The sequence below is a fragment of the Toxorhynchites rutilus genome, chromosome 1, assembly GCF_029784135.1.
Source record: "Toxorhynchites rutilus septentrionalis strain SRP chromosome 1, ASM2978413v1, whole genome shotgun sequence".
Classification (NCBI taxonomy): Eukaryota; Metazoa; Arthropoda; class Insecta; order Diptera; family Culicidae; genus Toxorhynchites; species Toxorhynchites rutilus.
The window spans coordinates 59,596,790-59,616,292 of record NC_073744.1 but is presented as its reverse complement, the minus strand read 5'-3'; the positions used below and the strand labels follow the sequence as shown (position 1 = coordinate 59,616,292).

The 19,503-nt window shown below is 43.5% G+C and overlaps 1 protein-coding gene across 1 annotated transcript in view; it reads right to left on the bottom strand.

Moving 5' to 3' along the window:
* Positions 1-15,025: 15,025 nt before the first annotated feature.
* LOC129762682 (calcium-activated chloride channel regulator 1-like) overlaps positions 15,026-19,503 on the bottom strand; it is a 38,207-nt gene continuing 33,729 nt past the window's right edge. The window contains exons 2-3 of the mRNA XM_055761167.1: positions 15,340-19,051; positions 15,026-15,254 (exon numbers count right to left, since the gene is read on the bottom strand). Of these exons, the coding sequence (XP_055617142.1) occupies positions 15,632-19,051 (3,420 nt within the window). The 3' untranslated portion in view covers positions 15,026-15,254; positions 15,340-15,631. The remainder of the gene's footprint in view (positions 15,255-15,339; positions 19,052-19,503) is intronic.

Genomic DNA, 19,503 nt, shown 5'->3' with positions numbered 1-19,503 from the left:
ATTGATGACAAAATCACGATATCGCTGCGTGAACTGAAGGCAATTCCTGATCTCAGCTATAGAAAGTGTTTCGATGATTGAATTGTTCGTTGGGAAAAAGTGTATTGCTTCAGAAGAGGCCAATTTTGAAAGCGATAGAATAATCCTAGATGATAAATGAAGCATTTTTGTTTCAAAACACCAATTCTCGGTATATATTTGATAGAATGTTTGTTCAAGTTGATGGTTCTGGTGGCGATGACAATACCGCTTTTCCAACCGCATGTACAGACCTTTCATCAAGCCTTGGCGCATTTGGCTCATCAAGACTTTTAAGATCATTCAATGTAATGTATGAAGGTGTCAAAAATTAGCTAAATATTTATTCTGGATGTACCCGACGTCTCAGTTTGAGAGGTTGGAGTTCCTCTTTAAAGTGCTGGTTACTTTTTCCGTCGTCGCTGCAGTTCCCGGCTTCCTGTTTTCTTCCTATTACTTTTGTTTTTGAAATTCTAGGAGGCTCAATGAAAAGATGAACCGCGTCGGTTTTCATATCGTTAGGTAGAGAGTGTTTGTGTATGATTGAATCACACGTAACTACTGGTACTTATATACTAATATACGAAAATATTACACCAGATTATAAAATGAAGTTATATCTCAAAAGTATACACGGAAAGTGTTTTCTGAGAGTAAAACGCAAAGCGTAAACAACGTGAACTTTAACCATTTCGCTACGGGTACCATGTATTAGGCTGTCAAAAAAGTCCTGCGGTATTTCCGCGAGGTGTCGTTGTAAGCGCGTAGTTCTAGTTGTATTCATTGTATCGAGTCATACTATAGCTTGTTGGAAAGGTATTTTTGCGCGCTATAATATAGTCCTTGACAGTGTTTTGTTTGGTTAAGTCGTTCGTGAGTTATAGTGTCGCAAATATGGAACAAAATAAAGAGAAAATCCGACATATTTTACAGTACTACTATGACAAAGGCAAAAATGCATCTCAAGCTGCCAATAAAATTTGTGCAGTTTATGTGCAGGAAACCCGATACAGTTTCCATTTCCACCGCACAACGATGGTTTCAACGTTTTCGTTCTGGTGTAGAGGTCGTCGAAGATGCGCCACGCTCCGGAAGGCCTGTCGTCGAAAATTGCGACAAAATCACTGAATTATCCGAGAAAGACCGGCATAGTAGCAGCCGTAGCATCGGCCAAGAGCTGGGGATAAGTCATCAAACCGTTATTAACCATTTGAAGAAACTTGGATTCACAAAGAAGCTCGATGAATGGGTGCCACACACGTTGACGCAAAAAAACATCTTTGACCGTATCGACGCATGTGAATCGCTGCTGAATCGCAACAAAATCGACCCGTTTCTGAAGCGGATGGTGACTGGCGATGAAAAGTGGGTCACTTACGACAACGTGAAGCGCAAACGGTCGTGTTCGAAGCCCGCTGAAGCGGCTCAGACGGTGGCCAAGCCCTCATTAACGGCCAGGAAGGTTCTGCTGTGTGTTTGGTGGGATTGTCAAGGAATAATCTATTATGAGTTGCTTCCCTATGGCCAAACACTCAATTCGGACCTGTACTGCCAACAACTGGATCGCTTGAAGGTAGCACTCATGAAGAAGAGGCCATCTTTGATAAACAGAGGCCGCATTGTCTTCCATCAGGACAACGCCAGGCCACACACTTCTTTGGTGACGCGCTAGAAGCTCCGGGAGCTCGGATGGGAGGTTCTTTTGCATCCGCCATATAGTCCGGACCTTGCACCAAGTGACTACCACCTGTTTTTGTCCATGGCAAACGAGCTAGGTAGTCAGAAGTTAGCCACAAAAGAGACCTGTGAAAATTGGCTATCCGAGTTTTTTGCCAATAAGGAAGCGAGCTTCTATAACAGGGGTATTAGGAAGTTGGCATCTCGTTGGGAACAAGTCATCGAACAAAACGGCGCATATTTGACTTAAAACAAATGATTGTAACTAATTTTATGAACAAATGAAAATTCAAAAAAAATACCGCAGGACTTTTTTGACAGCCTAATATATACGGTAGTCACTTGGTGCATCACAGCGGCTGACGCAGTCTGATGGGTTGATGCGTGCTTATTTACAAAATGTCTCCTATTTTTCTCCTTCATATAGCTCTTATATTGCATGGCATATATATCAGGGTATATATAGGGACTTTCACAATACGCAATCACAAGTCCATTTTTCCGATCCTCTGTCCTTTTACTTTTTTCACGGAAACTCCTCGTCCCTTTTGGCAGAAAACTAGGACAGTTGATTTCAACAATAAAATTTGAAGTGAGGCTTTTTACCAGCAAAACCATTTACAGGAACAAATTGTATTCTATAAAGGCTCAGACTTTAACAATATTTTTTGCGATCATATGTTAATATGAAACAGGAATGAAAAATGGTGACATTAATTCAAGAGCGCATTCTAGATAAATAGCGCACAAAGAAATAATCATTCTTTTTGGCGTAGGATTACGGTTTACGGGAACATATGAAGAGTAGGGTACATGATCTTGGTTTGTCCAATTTGGGGTGTTTTTACACAACTAGTAAATGCAAATCGATTTTTCATAAAAATCACATATAATCGATACGAGTTTGGGTTTGTTGAAAAGCCCCAATTCTCTAGTTGCTAATACTAGCATAAGGCGTTGAAATTATTCAATTATTTATGTTTTTTAAGGATTTTCCTCAAAGAGGAATTTGTTTATTTATCTATTTGTTTATTTGTTTATTTGTTTATTTGTTTATTTGTTTATTTGTTTATTTGTTTATTTGTTTATTTGTTTATTTGTTTATTTGTTTATTGGTTTATTTACAAACTTATCTCACTTCTTAACTAGGCGAACCTAGCCAGAATTTTCACCTGCCCCCGGGCTTCTGAATGCCAAAGGGTGACTAGGCTCTGTAGAATGCACGTATCTGCATGCTCGTGCTGTTTCAGTCCTGACCGAGAAATTGTCGGACAATCGCGCAGGTGCTAAGGATGACCGACTTTTGGATGCCGGCCAATTCCTTCTCCATGTTCAACACCTTTAGCGCTTCCAGAAGTGTCTTCGGGACAATTCCAGTTCCAGAGAGAACGACTGGAACAATTCTTGGGACCTCCCTTAGCCCTCACAGTTCCTTGAGCTCTACGGCCAATGGTCGGTACTTGCAGATTTTGCGACCGTGGGTCTCCTCCAGATTCTGGTTCAGTGGAATAGCGACATCGATGATGGTGACTTTGCGGTCGCTCTTGTCGTAAACCATTATATCTGGGCGGTTGTGGTGGATCGAGAGGTCGGTCAGAACAGTGCGATCCCAGTACAGCTTGAAACGGTCATTTTCCAGTACAGGTGCAGGCAGGTACCGGTAGTTTGGTACGTTGTCTTCCAGTAGAGCACATTGGAGCGCCAGTTGTCGATGAACAATACGGGCCACGTTGTTGTGGCGCTCGGTGTAGGCTGCGTTGGCCAAAACGGGACAGCCTCCCATAATGTGCTCTATGTTTTCACCTGGTTGATGGCACATCCGGCAAATGTCATCAACGTCTTGATGCCAGACGTACCGCCTGCCGTTTCTCGTCGGCATTATCCTGTCCTGGATATCATGTCGGCTTCTACTACTGAAGAGAGTTCACCACGCGTTAGCCACAGATTAGATGCGGCCTTGTCGACGTGTGGCCGGTCCAGTTGATGGGGGTGGGCACCATGCACTGCCTTCTGCTTCCACGCTGCAATCTTCTCCTCCACTGTCTGCAGATTGCAGTTGAGTTGGTACTCCGCTTGCGCCAAGTGCAGAGCGCTGTATCCTCTGTCGGCGGCGCAGACAGCCTGGTATAGCGCGTTCTGCGAAGTACTCGCGCAGTTGTCGTACCTGGGCAACACACAGTGCAGGGGAACCGCGAATGTGTTGATCGCGCGTACCTTGTTCCCCGCGTTGAGGAAAGTCCTCAGGACACAGTTCACTCGACTCAAGAACTTGTCTCGCAGCTCCGTCTTGATGTCGGAGTGGTGAATCCCGGTGAGCTGTCGGAATCCAAGGTATTTGTAGGATTCGCCACGAACCATGTCTTGTATAAACTCGCCGTCATGGACCTCGTAGCCTCCGGATTCGGTAAGTTGTCCCTTCAGCAGATGGACACAGCGGCACTTGTCGATGCCGAACTCCATGCAGATGTCCCTGCTTATATCTTCGACAACCCGGATAACTACACCTAGACGCTGACGTGAATCAGCGTAGACCTTGAGATCGTCCATGTAAAAGGTATGGGTCACTTCTTCGTTGGTGCCGTCCCCATACCTTAACTTATAGCCATGACCGTTCCTATTGAGCGTCCTACTGAGGGGGTTCAGTGCTAGACAAAACCAAAGCGGGCTGAACGAGTCGCCTTGGAATATCCCCCTTTCTAGACTGCAACACATTTTCCCCATCACTGAGGTGCAGAGACGTACTCCACTGCCTCATCGCATGCTGCAGGAACCTAACGACGACGGGATCAATTTTGTAGAGCTCCAATACCCGGACGAGAAACGAGTGAGGTATGGAGTCATAAGCCTTCCTGTAATCGATATAGGTCATGCTTAGGTTCCGCTGGTTATATATCGCCTGACCGACTATGGCTGCGTCGATGATGGCCTGGTCTTTGCGGCCATGCGTATTTTTCCTGCATCCTTTCTGCTCTTCTGCGATGATATGATGTTGTTCGCAGTGAGCAGAAACTTTGGCGGTAATGATACTGCTTAATATCTTGTACAGACTCGATAGGCACGTTATCGGTCTGTACTTTGATGGGTTCAATGTGTTGCTGTCTTTCGGGAGGAGGAAGGTGACGCCACGGGTGGCGAATTCAGGAAGGTTGTGTGGGTCACGTAGCACCTTGTTGAAGCACTCAGCTATCTTTAGATGTGCGACGGTCAGCTTCTTGTGTCAGAATTTCTGAACACCATCGGGGCCCAGTGCTGCCCAGTTCCTCAGGTACCGCGAGGCTTCGCGGACATCGTTCTTTTCGACGATGATAGCTGGCATCTCTCCAATTTCACCACAACTCTCCTCCTCCCGTCTTAACCACATTTGCCCGTCGCGATGTTGTACTGGGGTCTCCCAAATACCAGCCCAGAAGTTCGTCACATCGCTAATATCTGGCAAACCTTCGCGGTAGTCGGGCTTCTCGTCGCTAATGTGGTCGTAGAACGCTTTTTCGTTATCTCTGAACATCCGATTTTGTTCCTGGCGCTTTGCAGAGTCAGAGTAACGTTTCAGCCGTTTAGTTAGGACGCTCAATTGCTGTACCAGTGTGTCGAGTTTTTCCGTCAGCTGGTAAGCTCCCAGCTGGCGAAGTTCAGTAGGCCGCACGATCACAGCGACTTGGCGAGATAATTTCGCCGATCTGCTGCCTCTTTTGTACGCCATCAGTCTTCCAATTGCGGCGCGCTTGTTGCAATCTCCTTCGCCATGGAGGCTCACGCCTTTCACGGAGATGTTGGAGCAGTCCGCCTCTTGGCCTTATACGGTATCCTAAACTTTTGGCGGTCGCCACAGCAGCACAGTAAACTTTCAGTTGCAGCTCCTCCATGTTCTCAGCATCAACCAAGTGCAGCGGAAGAACGTGCTCGTTCATGAGCTTTACTACACTTGTCAGCCTGCGGGAAGGCTGCAACTTCGGGATCCTGGGGCGCGACAATGGGTCTGTGTTGTTTATTTGTTTATTTGTTTATTTGTTTTTTTTTATTTGTTTATTTGTTTATTTGTTTCAGATATCAACAGGCACATTACTGCCCTAAAGATATTAGTGGAAATTGTTAATAAGTACGATAAAATTTTTCCGAACTGCACTTCGTCGAAGCCCGAAGCTTCTTTGTTGAACAGACGTTGTAGTCGTTGAATGGCTGAGTTGAACTTGGAGATTAATGTTTGCTAGTATCACTGGGCATTCCGTTCTAGCCGTCAGCCGACCTCTGTAGAGCGAACCAATGCACAGAATAACGATTTCAAGCAATGGACATCGGTGAAATCTCTCGCAATTCGCATAATGAAACCGAGGTTACGGGAGGCTTTCCCAACGATGTAGTTGACATGAGCTTTGAAATTAAGCTTGCAGTCCAAATAAACGCCTAGATATACAGTCGACTTTGGCTAGCTGAACTCTTTTCCAAAGCGAAGGGAAGATACCCGCTGACAAGGAAAGACTGAATAAATTTCGTATTGGAGACAACAATCCAACAGCACATTTTTTTAGAATTATTGCTGGGATTCCATCCGGTCCAACGGAGGTTGAGGATTTCAGTCTGTTGAAAGCTGATTGTAGCATTGCATCATCGACAGCTATCCGGAAAAACAGTTGTTCTGAAGTGGAACGCTCCTTGTGGCTGCAGAGAGCTGATCTTGTGAAAGACACTCATGTGAGAAAACACTCGGAAACTTAGCTGAAAAAAAGTTGCAAATCCCTTGAACACCAGACGCGCCTTGTCTGTTGTAGAACATAGATGACGGAAGTCCAAACTCTTTACGTTGCTCATCGACGTGTTTCCAAAATGATTTAGGATCACTTCGAAACTTTCGTTGAACCCCACGTAGGTATTTCGCATGACGTCGCTTACTTGCCCTTTTGTACTGATAGTTTAGTCTCAAATAATATTGCTTGAATTATGATCATGGTTTGACCACCTCTGATCATGATTTGTCCAAAAATGATCAAGGTTTGTCCGGCTTCAGGAATCACCATTTTTGAATGAAAACATTCGAGTTCTCAAGTAGATGTTGCGTTTATCATTGCTTGAGTTTACTGTCATCATATTGATCCATTCATAATTTAGGCTATCTTCAGAATATCGCATTTTCTTGGGTATTTTAAATGTGTTCACCTCAAGACACTCAACATAGAGAAACCTTATTTCTGCTATACGCGAAGGACACAATAAACACACTGCAGCGCTCCAAGCGGTTGCCATAGAAATTATGTGGACAAATCAACATTATTGAACTGGACAACTCATGATCAGAATTGAGTTCATCAAAATGCGTTAATTTAATGGTTTAGCTATGTAAATCTGATACAAATGGTGTGCAAGAATGATGTTTACAATATTTGTAAGTGTTATAATCCAGAAATGGTCTGAATACTTGTCAAATAATCATATGTTGGTTGATTAAAAATTAGCTCAAGTGAGGGACGTATTGACCACCAATAGAATGTGGATCTTATAATCCTTTAAAACATGTGAATCCGTAAACATATACTATATAACTACTGTAAATCATGAAGAAGACAATATTATTTATATGTATGGAAATATTCAAATACCTAATTTGACCCAGGTGCGCTGAACTAGAGCATTCAAAACAGTGGATAAACCATGATCACGTTTTCGACTGGACAAACCAAAATCATTTATCTAACGGATAAAAAAAACTGAGTCGGTTTGTCATTCTTGCGAAAGCAGTGCCTGGACTAATAACAAATGGAGTGGTTCCTGGTACCCTCCAGAACCGCCCGAGGTCAGTCAGCACGCTTTATATTCGCTCCCAATCTTCACCCAAGACAACTATTTTGCTTTGATTTCGCATAAAAACAGGAAGTGGGTTATATCTATGGTATAACCGCAAGGGTGACGTAGGACTATCGTTGATTTAGAGATCATTTGTTTGAAGTTGAATCTAAATCCATTCTGAATGAATGAATAAATGAATATTTGGGAGACTTTGAAAACGAGAGCGTTACGTTGGAGGCACAAGGTTTTATGCATCCAATATAGGATACGAAAAACCTTGTTCTGAAGAATAATCTTCAGAAGTTAACCTGCTAACTGTACTTGATTGACAAATCACAAACCCAAATGTATTATATGGATATTTTATGGATAGAAAACATTGAAATAAACTCTTTCGCTTGAATGTAATTTTCAATTCCAAGGGGAACTGGCAGATTATTTTCCAGCAACGATTAGATATTTCCACATTTTCCTCGATACTGAAAGCCCACCAGTGGTTAATACTAACTCGATAACCACCTGTGAATAGTACTTGATTGAAAAATATTTGGTCACAGTGTAACATGGATAGAAAACATTCAATTAAACTGTTTCACATGAATATATTTTGAAAATTCCCAGAGGAACTGGCAGATTATTTTCAGTAACGATTAGTTATTTCCACAGTTTCCTCGATACTGGAAGCCCACCAGTGGTTAATACCAACTCGATAACCACCTGTTAATAGCACTTGATTGAAACATATTTGGTCACAGTGTTACATGGATAGAAAACATTCAATTAAACTCTTTCACATGAATATATTTTGAAAATTCCCAAAGGAACTGGCAGATTATTTTCAGTAACGATTAGATATTTCCACATTTTCCTCGATACTGAAAGCCCACCAGTGGTTAATACTAACTCGATAACCACCTGTTAATAGCACTTGATTGAAACATATTTGGTCACAGTGTAACATGGATAAAAAAACATTCAATTAAACTCTTTCACATGAATATATTTTGAAAATTCCCAGAGGAACTGGCAGATTATTTTCAGTAACGATTAGATATTTCCACATTTTCCTCGATACTGGAAGCCCACCAGTGGTTAATGCCAACTCGATAACGACCTGTTAATAGCCGCGCGTGTATGTGTGTGTAGCGATGTCTTCCCAGGGAACCGTTTGTGGCATCACTCTCCTCCTGATAGATTCCCTTCTGGCCTAGGGTGCACAAACAGGCTCTTGGTGACACCGTTCATCCGCGCTTTCATGATAAATAAAGAGCTTCACCGCAACAGCGACAACATGCTCCCATCGCAACATGCTCCCATCGCTCCCATTAGAACTGAGTGGATTTCCGAGCGCCGCTCGCTTATATACCGATTGGTGATTTCAATAGCCTGTTTTGAAAGCAATTTTAAGACTATTGAAACAAGTTTTTGGATCAAAAAGTAACAAGTATATAACGCGTAGGCATTTTATCTTTCGAATGAAGTGTTTATCATACCATTTCGTTCAGTTGTTTAGGAGCTATTAACGCTCAAAATCTCGGTCTCCGGCGTAACGCTTTCGTTTTCGAAACTTTGATTTTACACCCCGGTATAGAAATGAAAGACGTAGTCCTACGTCAATATTCTTCCCGAAAACGTTTGATTATTATGATCAACTGTTGGATATCGTGTATTATTTTTCATCTAAATGCAACCATCAAAAAAAAAACTTAAAACACAGTCCGCATTAACATATTGAAGGTATTCATTATTTGGAAGCGCAGCCGTAAAACGAAAGGCGTCAACGTAGATAAATTAATAGTGGCACTAATCTTTACGACCCATAAATATCGGTCCTAATCGGGCGCTGTGACCACAGCTGATTCGTTATGAGCGGGAAAAAACGTCGTGTGGATTTGGTTTTCCTCGTTCCTCTTTCGGTGTCTCATCGCAGCTATCGCTGCACAGCATGTTTCCAATCACACTCCATTATACAAGTTCCCAATAAACAAATCATATTTTATAAGCGCTCAGATCAAACAAGTTTTATCCCCATCTGGATGTTTTAAAATGGGTGGTGTTATGATTTCCTAGTTTCACTTGGTAAAACGATGAAAGTGGGGAGGCCCCATGCGACGAGATGCTTTTTGTCAACATTGACACGGCTTGCACCTCCAATAGGGTGGCTTTTTAGACCGCGTCTATACTGGGCTAGATATCAAGGCGTACACAGTTATTTTCTCGAGTCCCGGAGAGATTCATCCCCTCTCGAAACAGTTAAACAAACTGGGTAAACCTCAAATTCATGCGATATCCATCCCAATGTATACGCACCATCACAGCCGAGAGGAGAAGCGTGTGAATTTGATGACATTATTCTCCGTTTCATTGGCAGCCGCCCGACAGATACTTGAGAGCAGCCAATCTTTGATCCACCCAAAAACAATGTCGTTCAATGTCTGAGAATTTCAATGGTGAACAGAGAAGCACATCGAAAAGGAACGGCGTGGGTTGAAACTTGATTTCAAGTCCCAGCAGGTTGCTCTGTTCCATGCTGGGCGCGCCTATCTTGAGTGCTTCTTCTATGCTCTCGACGATGATTCAAATGTTATTTTGTATCATGTCAGAATATGTTACAGAAACTCAGCGGGGTTCAAAAACAGACCGTTTGATGGTTTTACATACTGCCGTAAGTGGTTTTACTGAAGTTCAATACTCAGAGCGCACGGGTGAACTGGAACGATTTGAATAGGGGATTAAATTATTACATGATGGAAAAAAATACATTTATGATACATTCAATTCAATTATTTATACACAGTCTCGATTTTGTTTTCACTGTATATAATCGAGAAGAAAAAAAGTCATTTTGATTGTTTCATATGCATACATTTTTGTTTTCTGAATAGAAAAATTTTAATACAGGATACAGAAATTAGTGTTTTAAAGAAACTTTTTAAAAGTTCAAAACTGGTTTTTGATGTGTTTTTATATATGTTATCCCAAAAATGCATAATATACATGATTGTTTCTATTAACAATATTCTGGCTCTTTAACCGCTCTGCAATGCTCTCGTGAAAAATAACAATAAAAAATTGAGTTTTGCAGATATTTTATGATGAGAAATCAAGAGGTAAGTAACTATGTATATTAATTGAAATAGGAATACCGGTATATTTCTTCGTTTTTTTTTTTAAAAAAAAAGATTTATCCTGCAAAAATGGTTACAAATTTAATAATATTTTTGACTTCATCAAAATTGGAGAAGTACTGGTCAACCGTTTTTCTTTCAGTGCACGGCTCAAACGCATCAATTGTCGTTGGTAAAGGTCTCCCGTAATGGTTTCATTCGGTTTTAGCAGCTCATAGTACACCACACCCTGCTGGTCCCACCAAATAGGCAGCATAACCTTCTGGCCGTGAATATTCCGCGCGGCCGACGATGTTTATACTTGGCCGGGGTATTCATACGTTGCCCGACGTTTAGGATTGTCGGAATGGACCCACTTTTCATCGCCAGTAACGATTCGATGCTTTTTAACCCTTTCGTTTATGCCGTAGGAGCAGTTGTTCGCCCATGAAAAAACGGCGTTCGACGTCTCGTGGCATCAATTCATACGGCACCCAATGTCCTATCTTTCGGATCATTCCCATTGCTTTTAAACGATCGGATATGGTTTGCTGAGCTACTCCAAGTGTATCTGCATGTTTTTGTTGCGTATGTGACGAATCTTGATCGAGTAAAGCCTCAAATTCTTCATCTTCAATCTTTTTTGGCGGTCCGGAACGTTCTTCGTCTTCCAAGTCAAAATTACCACTTTTAAACCGTGCAAACCACGTCCGAAACGTTCTCTCAGTTGGAGCATGGTCACTAAAATGCGATGACTTTGCGCAGCTTTTTATTGAAGTATTATTTTATATTGATTGTATTGTATATTGAAGTAATGAAGTAATACTCCCCTTAAAAACGCTCTCGTTGGCACGAAATTCAATATATTCGAAGAGCCAAAAAAAGTATGTTGTTAATGCTTCAAGATTTCGACAATTACTGAAAAAGACGCGCAATGACAGTAGCTTTCCAACGAATGTCTGGAAATTTGATTCAATGGAATAATAATCAAGTTACGCCATCTGTTGTAAAGCCGAAGAAACTTACCGGTACACCTAATACTTATTTTTAATTCTTTTCAGGTGCAGAATTGTTTCAACGTGTTTATATAATTTTGTCGTGTAGCTTTTGTGTTCTAAATAGTGTAATGTATTGTATTGTATTATTTGTTCCGGGTATTTTCGAGGAGAAATCGATTCCTTTTTGAGCGTTACTTTGTTCCAGCTAAATGAAGTGTATTGTAATCTTTTTATTCAAAAGATAAAATGTCTAAAAGTTATATTCTTATTAATTATTGACCCGAAAACGAAACCCGTTCAACAGTATAAAAATTGCTTCGAGAACAGACTATTGAAATCATAAAAATCCATCGATAAGCTGGCGCCCGCTCGGAAATTTGTTTGATGTTTGCTGAAACGGAAACGGTTTGCTGAGGAGCGTCGAACGACAATGAAGTGTCTTTGTCAAGGCAGATGGAGAAAAAGTTTGCGTTGGGTTATCCTCAAGAGCACTTCTCAGGGCTAGAGACGAATAAACCGCAAACGTTCAAAGTCTCTATAATTCAGCAACAATGAAAACAAGAGAAAAAAATCCATTCATTTTCATGGTCTCGCTTGCACACCTAGCGCTATGCTCTTTTCTCCTAAAGTCATTTCTTTTCTGCCGCCGAACCGAACGGAACCGCATTTTTTGGTAAAAGCAGCAGCTCTTCTATCGAATGTTCATGAATCCCGCTGTCGACCGATGATTCCAATTGTCGGTGGTTGAAGAGGGAATATTTTTTGCCCTGGGTATTTCCGAGGAGGAAACGATTCCTCCTTGAAGCGTTAAGGGGGTATTCTAGTGTAGAGACACGATTTTCGGACGTTTCTGTGAGCTCCGTAAAAATAAAACAATGAATATTTTTACTATCCATTATATCATTATTTGTTCATCTATCTTTTAACAATAAAAAAGGGTGGGTTATATATATGATATAACCGCAACGTTGACGTGGGTCTACCGTACTCTTAGTAAGCATTTGTATTGTATTCATTAAATTATCGATTGAATGAAACAATTTTCGAATTCAATTGAATTCAACATTTTTGCTTTGCAAGTAAAAAGTTTGAACAGTTGCCATGTATTGTAAATTTGATGAACTTCCTTTTACGTTTGATATGATGCCTAGAACTACCAAAATATGTGAACGGAAGAATTGTCAAACAATCATTGTATTTTACATTTCTCGAACCGCGAAAGTTCATTCATCTGAAAGTACGATTTTCCCAGGCTTCTCAGTTTAGAAGTACGTTTTAGGGAGACATATTCCGGTCTGCACAAAGACAAGGAAGTACAAAAGTACTCGCAGCTTGCATATATTTGCAATGTGGATTCCCCCAGGCATCTTTGTTTTGAAACACTTTTTTTGTGGGAACAAAAATACCCCCTACTTGCGTGTATTTGCAAAGCGGATTCTCCCAAATACATTGATTTTGAAGTCCGTGTTAGGGAAACACAGCTCGGTGGGAACAAAAATACCCTCTACTTACATGTATATTTGCAAAGCGGATTCCCACAGGTACATTGATTTTGAAGTCTGTGTTGGGGAAACCGTAAATCGGGCCAATCAAAATCTTTCATAGATAACGCTTAACATTTTACAGTTATTCAATATTTTATCTTAAAGGGTGTGTCATATCGAATTGCATCACGGAAAAAACGCTGTAGAAATTCGCCCTGTAGACCGATCCTTTTGAAAATTTTAGACAGTAAAATAAAAACTATTAAACAACTTTTGGCATTTTCTTTTTATTCATACTTTGAGCCCAAGCCCGTATGCTCGCACCTTCCTCTTTACCCCGTCCACAAGGTTCTGTACAACGTCAGGTTGTAGTTTTTTTTTTAACAGAAATCCATTTTCTCTTGAAGTCCGCCTCCGATTTGACAACTTTTGGGTTCTTCCCAAAGTTGGAGGGCCTGCTTCATAATCGCCCAATATTTCTCTATTGGGCGAAGCTCCGGCGCGTTGGGCGGGTTCATTGCCTTTGGCACGAAGGTGGCTTCGTACCACTCCAACACGTCCTTTGAATAGTGGCACGAAGCGAGATCCGGCCAGAAGATGGTCGGGCCCTCGTGCTGCTTCAATAGTGGTAGTAAGCGCTTCTGTAGGCACTCCTTAAGGTAAACCTGCCCGTTTACCGTGCCGGTCATCACGAAGGGGGCGCTCCGCTTTCCGCAAGAGCAGATCGCTTGCCACACCATGTACTTTTTGGCAAACTTGGATAGTTTCTGCTTGCGAATCTACTCCGGAACGCTGAATTTGTCCTCTGCGGAGAAGAACAACAAGCCCGGCAGCTGACGAAAGTCCGCTTTGACGTAGGTTTCGTCGTCCATTACCAGGCAGTGCGGCTTCGTCAGCATTTCGGTGTACAGCTTCCGGGCTCGCGTCTTCCCCACCATGTTTTGCCTTTCGTCACGGTTAGGAGCCTTCTGAACCTTGTATGTACGCAGGCCCTCCCGCTGCTTGGTCCGCTGGACGAATGAACTTGACAAATTCAGCTTATTGGCGACGTCTAAACTGCTTAACTACGCGCTTGTGATCTTTTTCACTGACGGAGCATCCATTTTTGCCGTTCTTCACCTTCCGGTCGATGGTTAGGTTCTCGAAGTATCGTTTTAGTACTCTGCTGACCGTGGATTGGACGATTCCCAGCATCTTACCGATGTCCCGATGTGACAACTCCGGATTCTCGAAATGAGTGCACAGGATTAATTCACGACGCTCTTTTTCGTTCGACGACATTTTTCCAAATTTACGAAAAATTGACAGTGAAGCATGGCCAACGTGATCTATACACTCTTATCTGATTATAAGCGAAAGCTGAAGATATAATTCCTAAAAATTAAATTTCCACAGCGTTTTTTCCGTGATGCAATTTGATGTGACACACCCTTTAGAATACTCCCTTAATAATTCTTTTCCGGCTAAACGAAGTGGTATGATAATCACTTTATTCGAAAGATGAAATTCATAGTTCCATTTTTTCTCAGAATTCAAAAAAATCGTTTTTGAGAAAAATTGTTCAGCGTATTTTTTTTCAATATCTTTCAATGGAAATGTAAACAATCTCCTAAATTTCCTTCTTTGACCATTTTTTTTTCTTGAGTTATTTCGTTTTAATTTCAAGAAAAGAAAACTTCTATTCTTTCCAAAAAGTAGTCCAGTTGTTTTGGCATTAGTTGGCATCAAATTCATCTTACTCCGCCATACTCAGGTGGACTCCTCCAAGTAAAACTTATAATAATATTATTGCGAACATTTTTTAAAAATACTCACCTATTCCTCACATGGAATAACATGCTGCCTTAACTTACCTGAAGATTTTTCCACGAATTTTCCGATTATGTCATTCGGATTACAAACCAATCAAAGCATTTTTTTTTCATTTAATATTTTATTTATTCAAATTTATTTACAATTCCATCTTATACCACTTAGTAAAGCTTACATACGAACACAGTTGACCCAAAGCAACTTGCAGTTTAACACTTTGAATCAAGGACTAGCGAACATCAATCAAATCCCTTACTGGCCGAGCTGCCACCTTCGTCATCGCAATACGTTTGTATTGCCACCTGTCCGGAATTTGCAGTGGGTAATTGCAACCAAGGTCTCCTCTTTTGTCGACAATCGAGTCCGACAAAGTGGAAAATCTGTTATGGAAAGGGCGAGAGAAAAAAAACAAGAAAGGTTAGGTTAGCAATGGACGCACCAGTTCACCTTTGCGTACGAACTTACCACTTAACTAAATGCTAACATAATCCAACTTGGAAATCAGTCTTTCTGGCAATCGAACATTATTGAATGTATTACTTCTCATCATCACTATAAAGCATCATTCTTCACAGCCACCACACAAAGTGACTCTCCAGGAACTCTCATCCCGTGCTGCGTCTTCCACGGAAACCGCAGCGACCGGATGACCGACGTTCCGGTCATGGGCTATTTACTACGTTCTCTGGATTCCTGTTTTGTTTTCTTATGTTCGAATAGGTACATTTTTTTAAGGTACAGCAGCGGACGGCAGCTATTACGTGATGGTGACGTGGAGCGGCGCGGTCATCGGATTCAGCGCCTCGTTGCTGTACTGCTGTGGCGGCTGTAGCGGTGGCTGGTGTTGGTGCATGTGATGCTGGTCGTAGAAGTAGGGGGTGTTCGCGGTGGAATACACAGGTGGCGGTGGCAACGGTGGGTTGCTGCTCAGCAGCGACATCTGATCGTGTTGGCTGGCGTAGAACTGCTGGACATCGTTGTCCAGGTAGTTGTCGATGAGACTCGGACTGCGGCGGCGTTGGTTCTGCTCGTGCTCCTGCAGAAGCTGCGATGCCGACCAGGACTCGAACGGACTCAAGGTTCGGTTGTCGGCGACTATGGCGGGTGGTTGTTTGTAGCTTCGCGAGAGCGATGCGTTGTAATTGATGACATCGTTTGGCGCAACGATGAATGATTGGGTGTCCGTTATCTGCTGTTGTTTCATCTCTTCGATGAGCTTCTGCTCGATCGGTAGCGTTCGGGAGCTGTAGATGGTGGGGATGTTGCTGGTAACGGTCGTCTGTTGTACGTAATCAGGCGAAGCGGACGTTGAACCCGTGGTATTGGATGACGATGATGTCACATTACCGGATGTCACGAATACATTATGTCCAAGAGCTGTTTTAGTTTCGTTTGGGAACGGTTTTATGGGTCTTTTCTGATCGTCCTCATGGGTACTGTTTCTTTTTTTAACGAAATATAAGTAGCAACATATGAGGATAACCACAATCAAGAATATCGTTCCGGCGATAATAGCCACCAGCACTTCCACTTCCAAGCTAATCGTGTCTGCAATTCTTTGATGAATGCTCACCCTATGGTTACGACTTTCGCGAATCTCGTCGTACGAGTTCCAAACCGCACCGTAGCTTTCCGTACCGATGGATGTGGTTGGCGAGAGGGAAGTGGCACGTTTCGGTTTCGGAATAAACACTCTAACGTAGTTTGAGGTAGCACCACCCATAACCCCCAGCGCGTGCGCTCGGACAGCAAAATATAACACTTGTCCGATCAGATGCGGCTCGTGGGACATGTTCATAGTGAAGGTGCTTTCCTCTCCGATTGAATGGATCAACGGAGTGTCGTGATGCCACAAAAAAGAAGCCGTATCGTAGTAATCCACAATATCCCGAATCGAGGTAGCGTACTTGATCTCGTATCGCGCGATGCTTCTACCTCCCATGTCGGGAGTGGTCCAGTTGAGGCGAATCTTCATTCCCTCGACATCCACCGTTAAGTCACTGATCTTGCCCATCCGACGCGATCCAGTTTCATCCAATTGATCCTGGGAAAGGAATACGGTCATTGTCTGCAGCGTACGCTGGAAGGGTACGATCGAGGACATCAGAGTCGTTCGAACCGAGCTACCACAACATCTCGCCGGAGCTCCCTTGAGCACACTCTCCGAGCGAGTGTACGCCATGTTATCGTTATCCGTCGCGGTCACCTCGAATTGATACGCTCCGGCGCCTCCGAAATCATCCGCGTTGAAGTACCGCGAATAGATACCATCGTTTCTGGTGATATCGGGATCACCCGAGCCGGAGTCCAGCAGGCGGAACCGCTGCTGGCAATCGTTACCACTTCCGGTAGGGCAGATCCCATCGGGACGTGAAACGACGACTTCCACGTGTGCGCCCATTATGGGAAGATCGCCCTTCCGCACCTCGGCGTAGATGATCGGGGGACCGTCGGCTCGCTGCTGGATCCACGAGCGCGCCTGAATTGTCGGCGCGTGCTTCGATCGTGGCGTTGCGATGACCTGCACGAAGTGCGGCTGAGGGTTACCATTGAAGCGATCGATTTTGTAGTTCCATGTGCCCGTTTCGTTCAGGGTGGCGGACACCATCAACTGCTTGACCAGCGATCTGGCATCACTGCGGGACGAGTAAACAATGCCGCTGGGGCTGGTCAGCTTCATGCTCGCGATCAGTGGGTACTCGGGATTGTGTACGTACACGAAGAAGTATGCCGGAGGTCCCATGAACGAGTCGAGGGTGAAACTTCCCGTTACGGTTCGGCTGGTTCGCTTCGACAGCATGAAGTTGGCGCTATCGGCGTCCTCCGAGTCGACCAGTTGTCGCCGGTAGATCTCAATCGGCAGGTCGTTCGTGTGGCCCTCGTAGTACAGCTTACCAATATTGAACAAGGTGTTCGAGAGTTCAAAATAGGTGGTGAGAAAACTCTTCTCCAGGTTGTACTTGCTTTCGAAAGCTGAGTAAGCGAAACCACCGGTAGCGATAGCCAAGGCATCCAAAGGCTGCCGGCGTATCACATTAGGATAGTTGATGGTAGAGATTCGGATTTGGGACGACCGGGCGGCGTTGGCCAGCGAGGTATGATCGATGGAGTACTCCATTCCGGGTGCAATTATCAGGATGATGGAATTGGCAGGTCCGTTCATACGGGTTCGCTCGTTGAGCATGTGGATGGCATCGGTGACGGCGCACGTGAGACACGCTGGCTGACGCGAATCGCTCGGGGAGTACGGAATAAAGGATGCCACCAGGTCTTTGTTTTCCTGGATGTAGAGGGAGGAAATTTGAAGCATCTTCTCGGTGGCGGTATCGTTCGCCAAAACCATTCCGACCTCGGTGTTGGCGGGTAGATCGTGCACAACCCACTTCCGCATAGCGGAACGCAGAAAGCTCCACGATTCACGCAGTTGCATATCCAGCGTTTCATCAATGATGATGACATAGCGAGTGGCTTTCCGTGTTTTGTAGCTGAATTTGGGGGTGGTGTTCACGATGATCGAAGGATTTGTGTTGATTTGATTTTCCATGATAAAGTCGTCGTGCTTGAGGATCACATCCAGAGTGCTGCGACGGTCGCAAAGTTGGTTCTGTTTGGTCGGCGCATACCGATTATGGGTTCCCTCATCACAGAACATAGAAACGCTGGGAGCTTCCGCAGCGAACATAATGCTCGAGCGAGCGTTTCGATCGACAACATCGCTTATGTTGTAGGAACCCGGGTTCCCGCACAGACCACGATCGTGAACAGGTGCATCCGAGCATCCCGTTAGTTTCAGCTCATGATCGTCGTTGATGTAGCAGCGCGGATAGACGGGATCCTTGGCGAAACCAATTTCGTCAAACACTCCGTAACGATATTTTGCCCACTCCCGCACGAACTCCCTGCCAATAGTGTCCCGCCCGAGGATGTCCGCGTCGATGTAGATCTGATCACCCGCCTCTCCGCAGCCTGCGAACTGTTTCGTCCACATGGGTGACTCCATCTTGGAGTGTGCCTTCACGGTAACATCGCTCCGTTCGCCACTAGCCGAAGTGCGCGTCTGATTGTACGGAATACACGAATTGGGCCAATGCGGGGGCAAAATTATCGTGATGTCGCCGAAGTAGAGCCGTCCGTCCAGTGCGGAAAACAGATACTGCGAAGCCGAAGTCAGCATAATCTGTGGAGATGGAAAAGAGAAACGAAAAAGGACCCATTAATCACTACCGGTCAACCGCGCTGCAGAACGTAGTTCTCATCAGGACCCCAAATTTTCGAAGATGAAAAATGAGAATCGACTCTCCTCTCAGTAGGTTCACTGTGACTAGGACTACTTCGGCATTTGCCGTCAACATCATTTGAATTGACTAGAAAACTAATTGACGAGCTTTGAGAGCGAGGATGACTAATAAACTTTTCTAGCAAATGCTTATTCTGATTGACGCGACTAATGCCTTTGCATTCAACCTAACTTCAATCCACACTTCTACTCCCCCTGACACAAATCTCGTTACCCGCGTACACAATATTGTTTTTAAGTCAATGAAATGAAAATATGATTTATGATGCAAAAAAGTAGTTACACCATTAATGGACGGTTTATTGGTAACCCACCATGAACTCAAACCAACG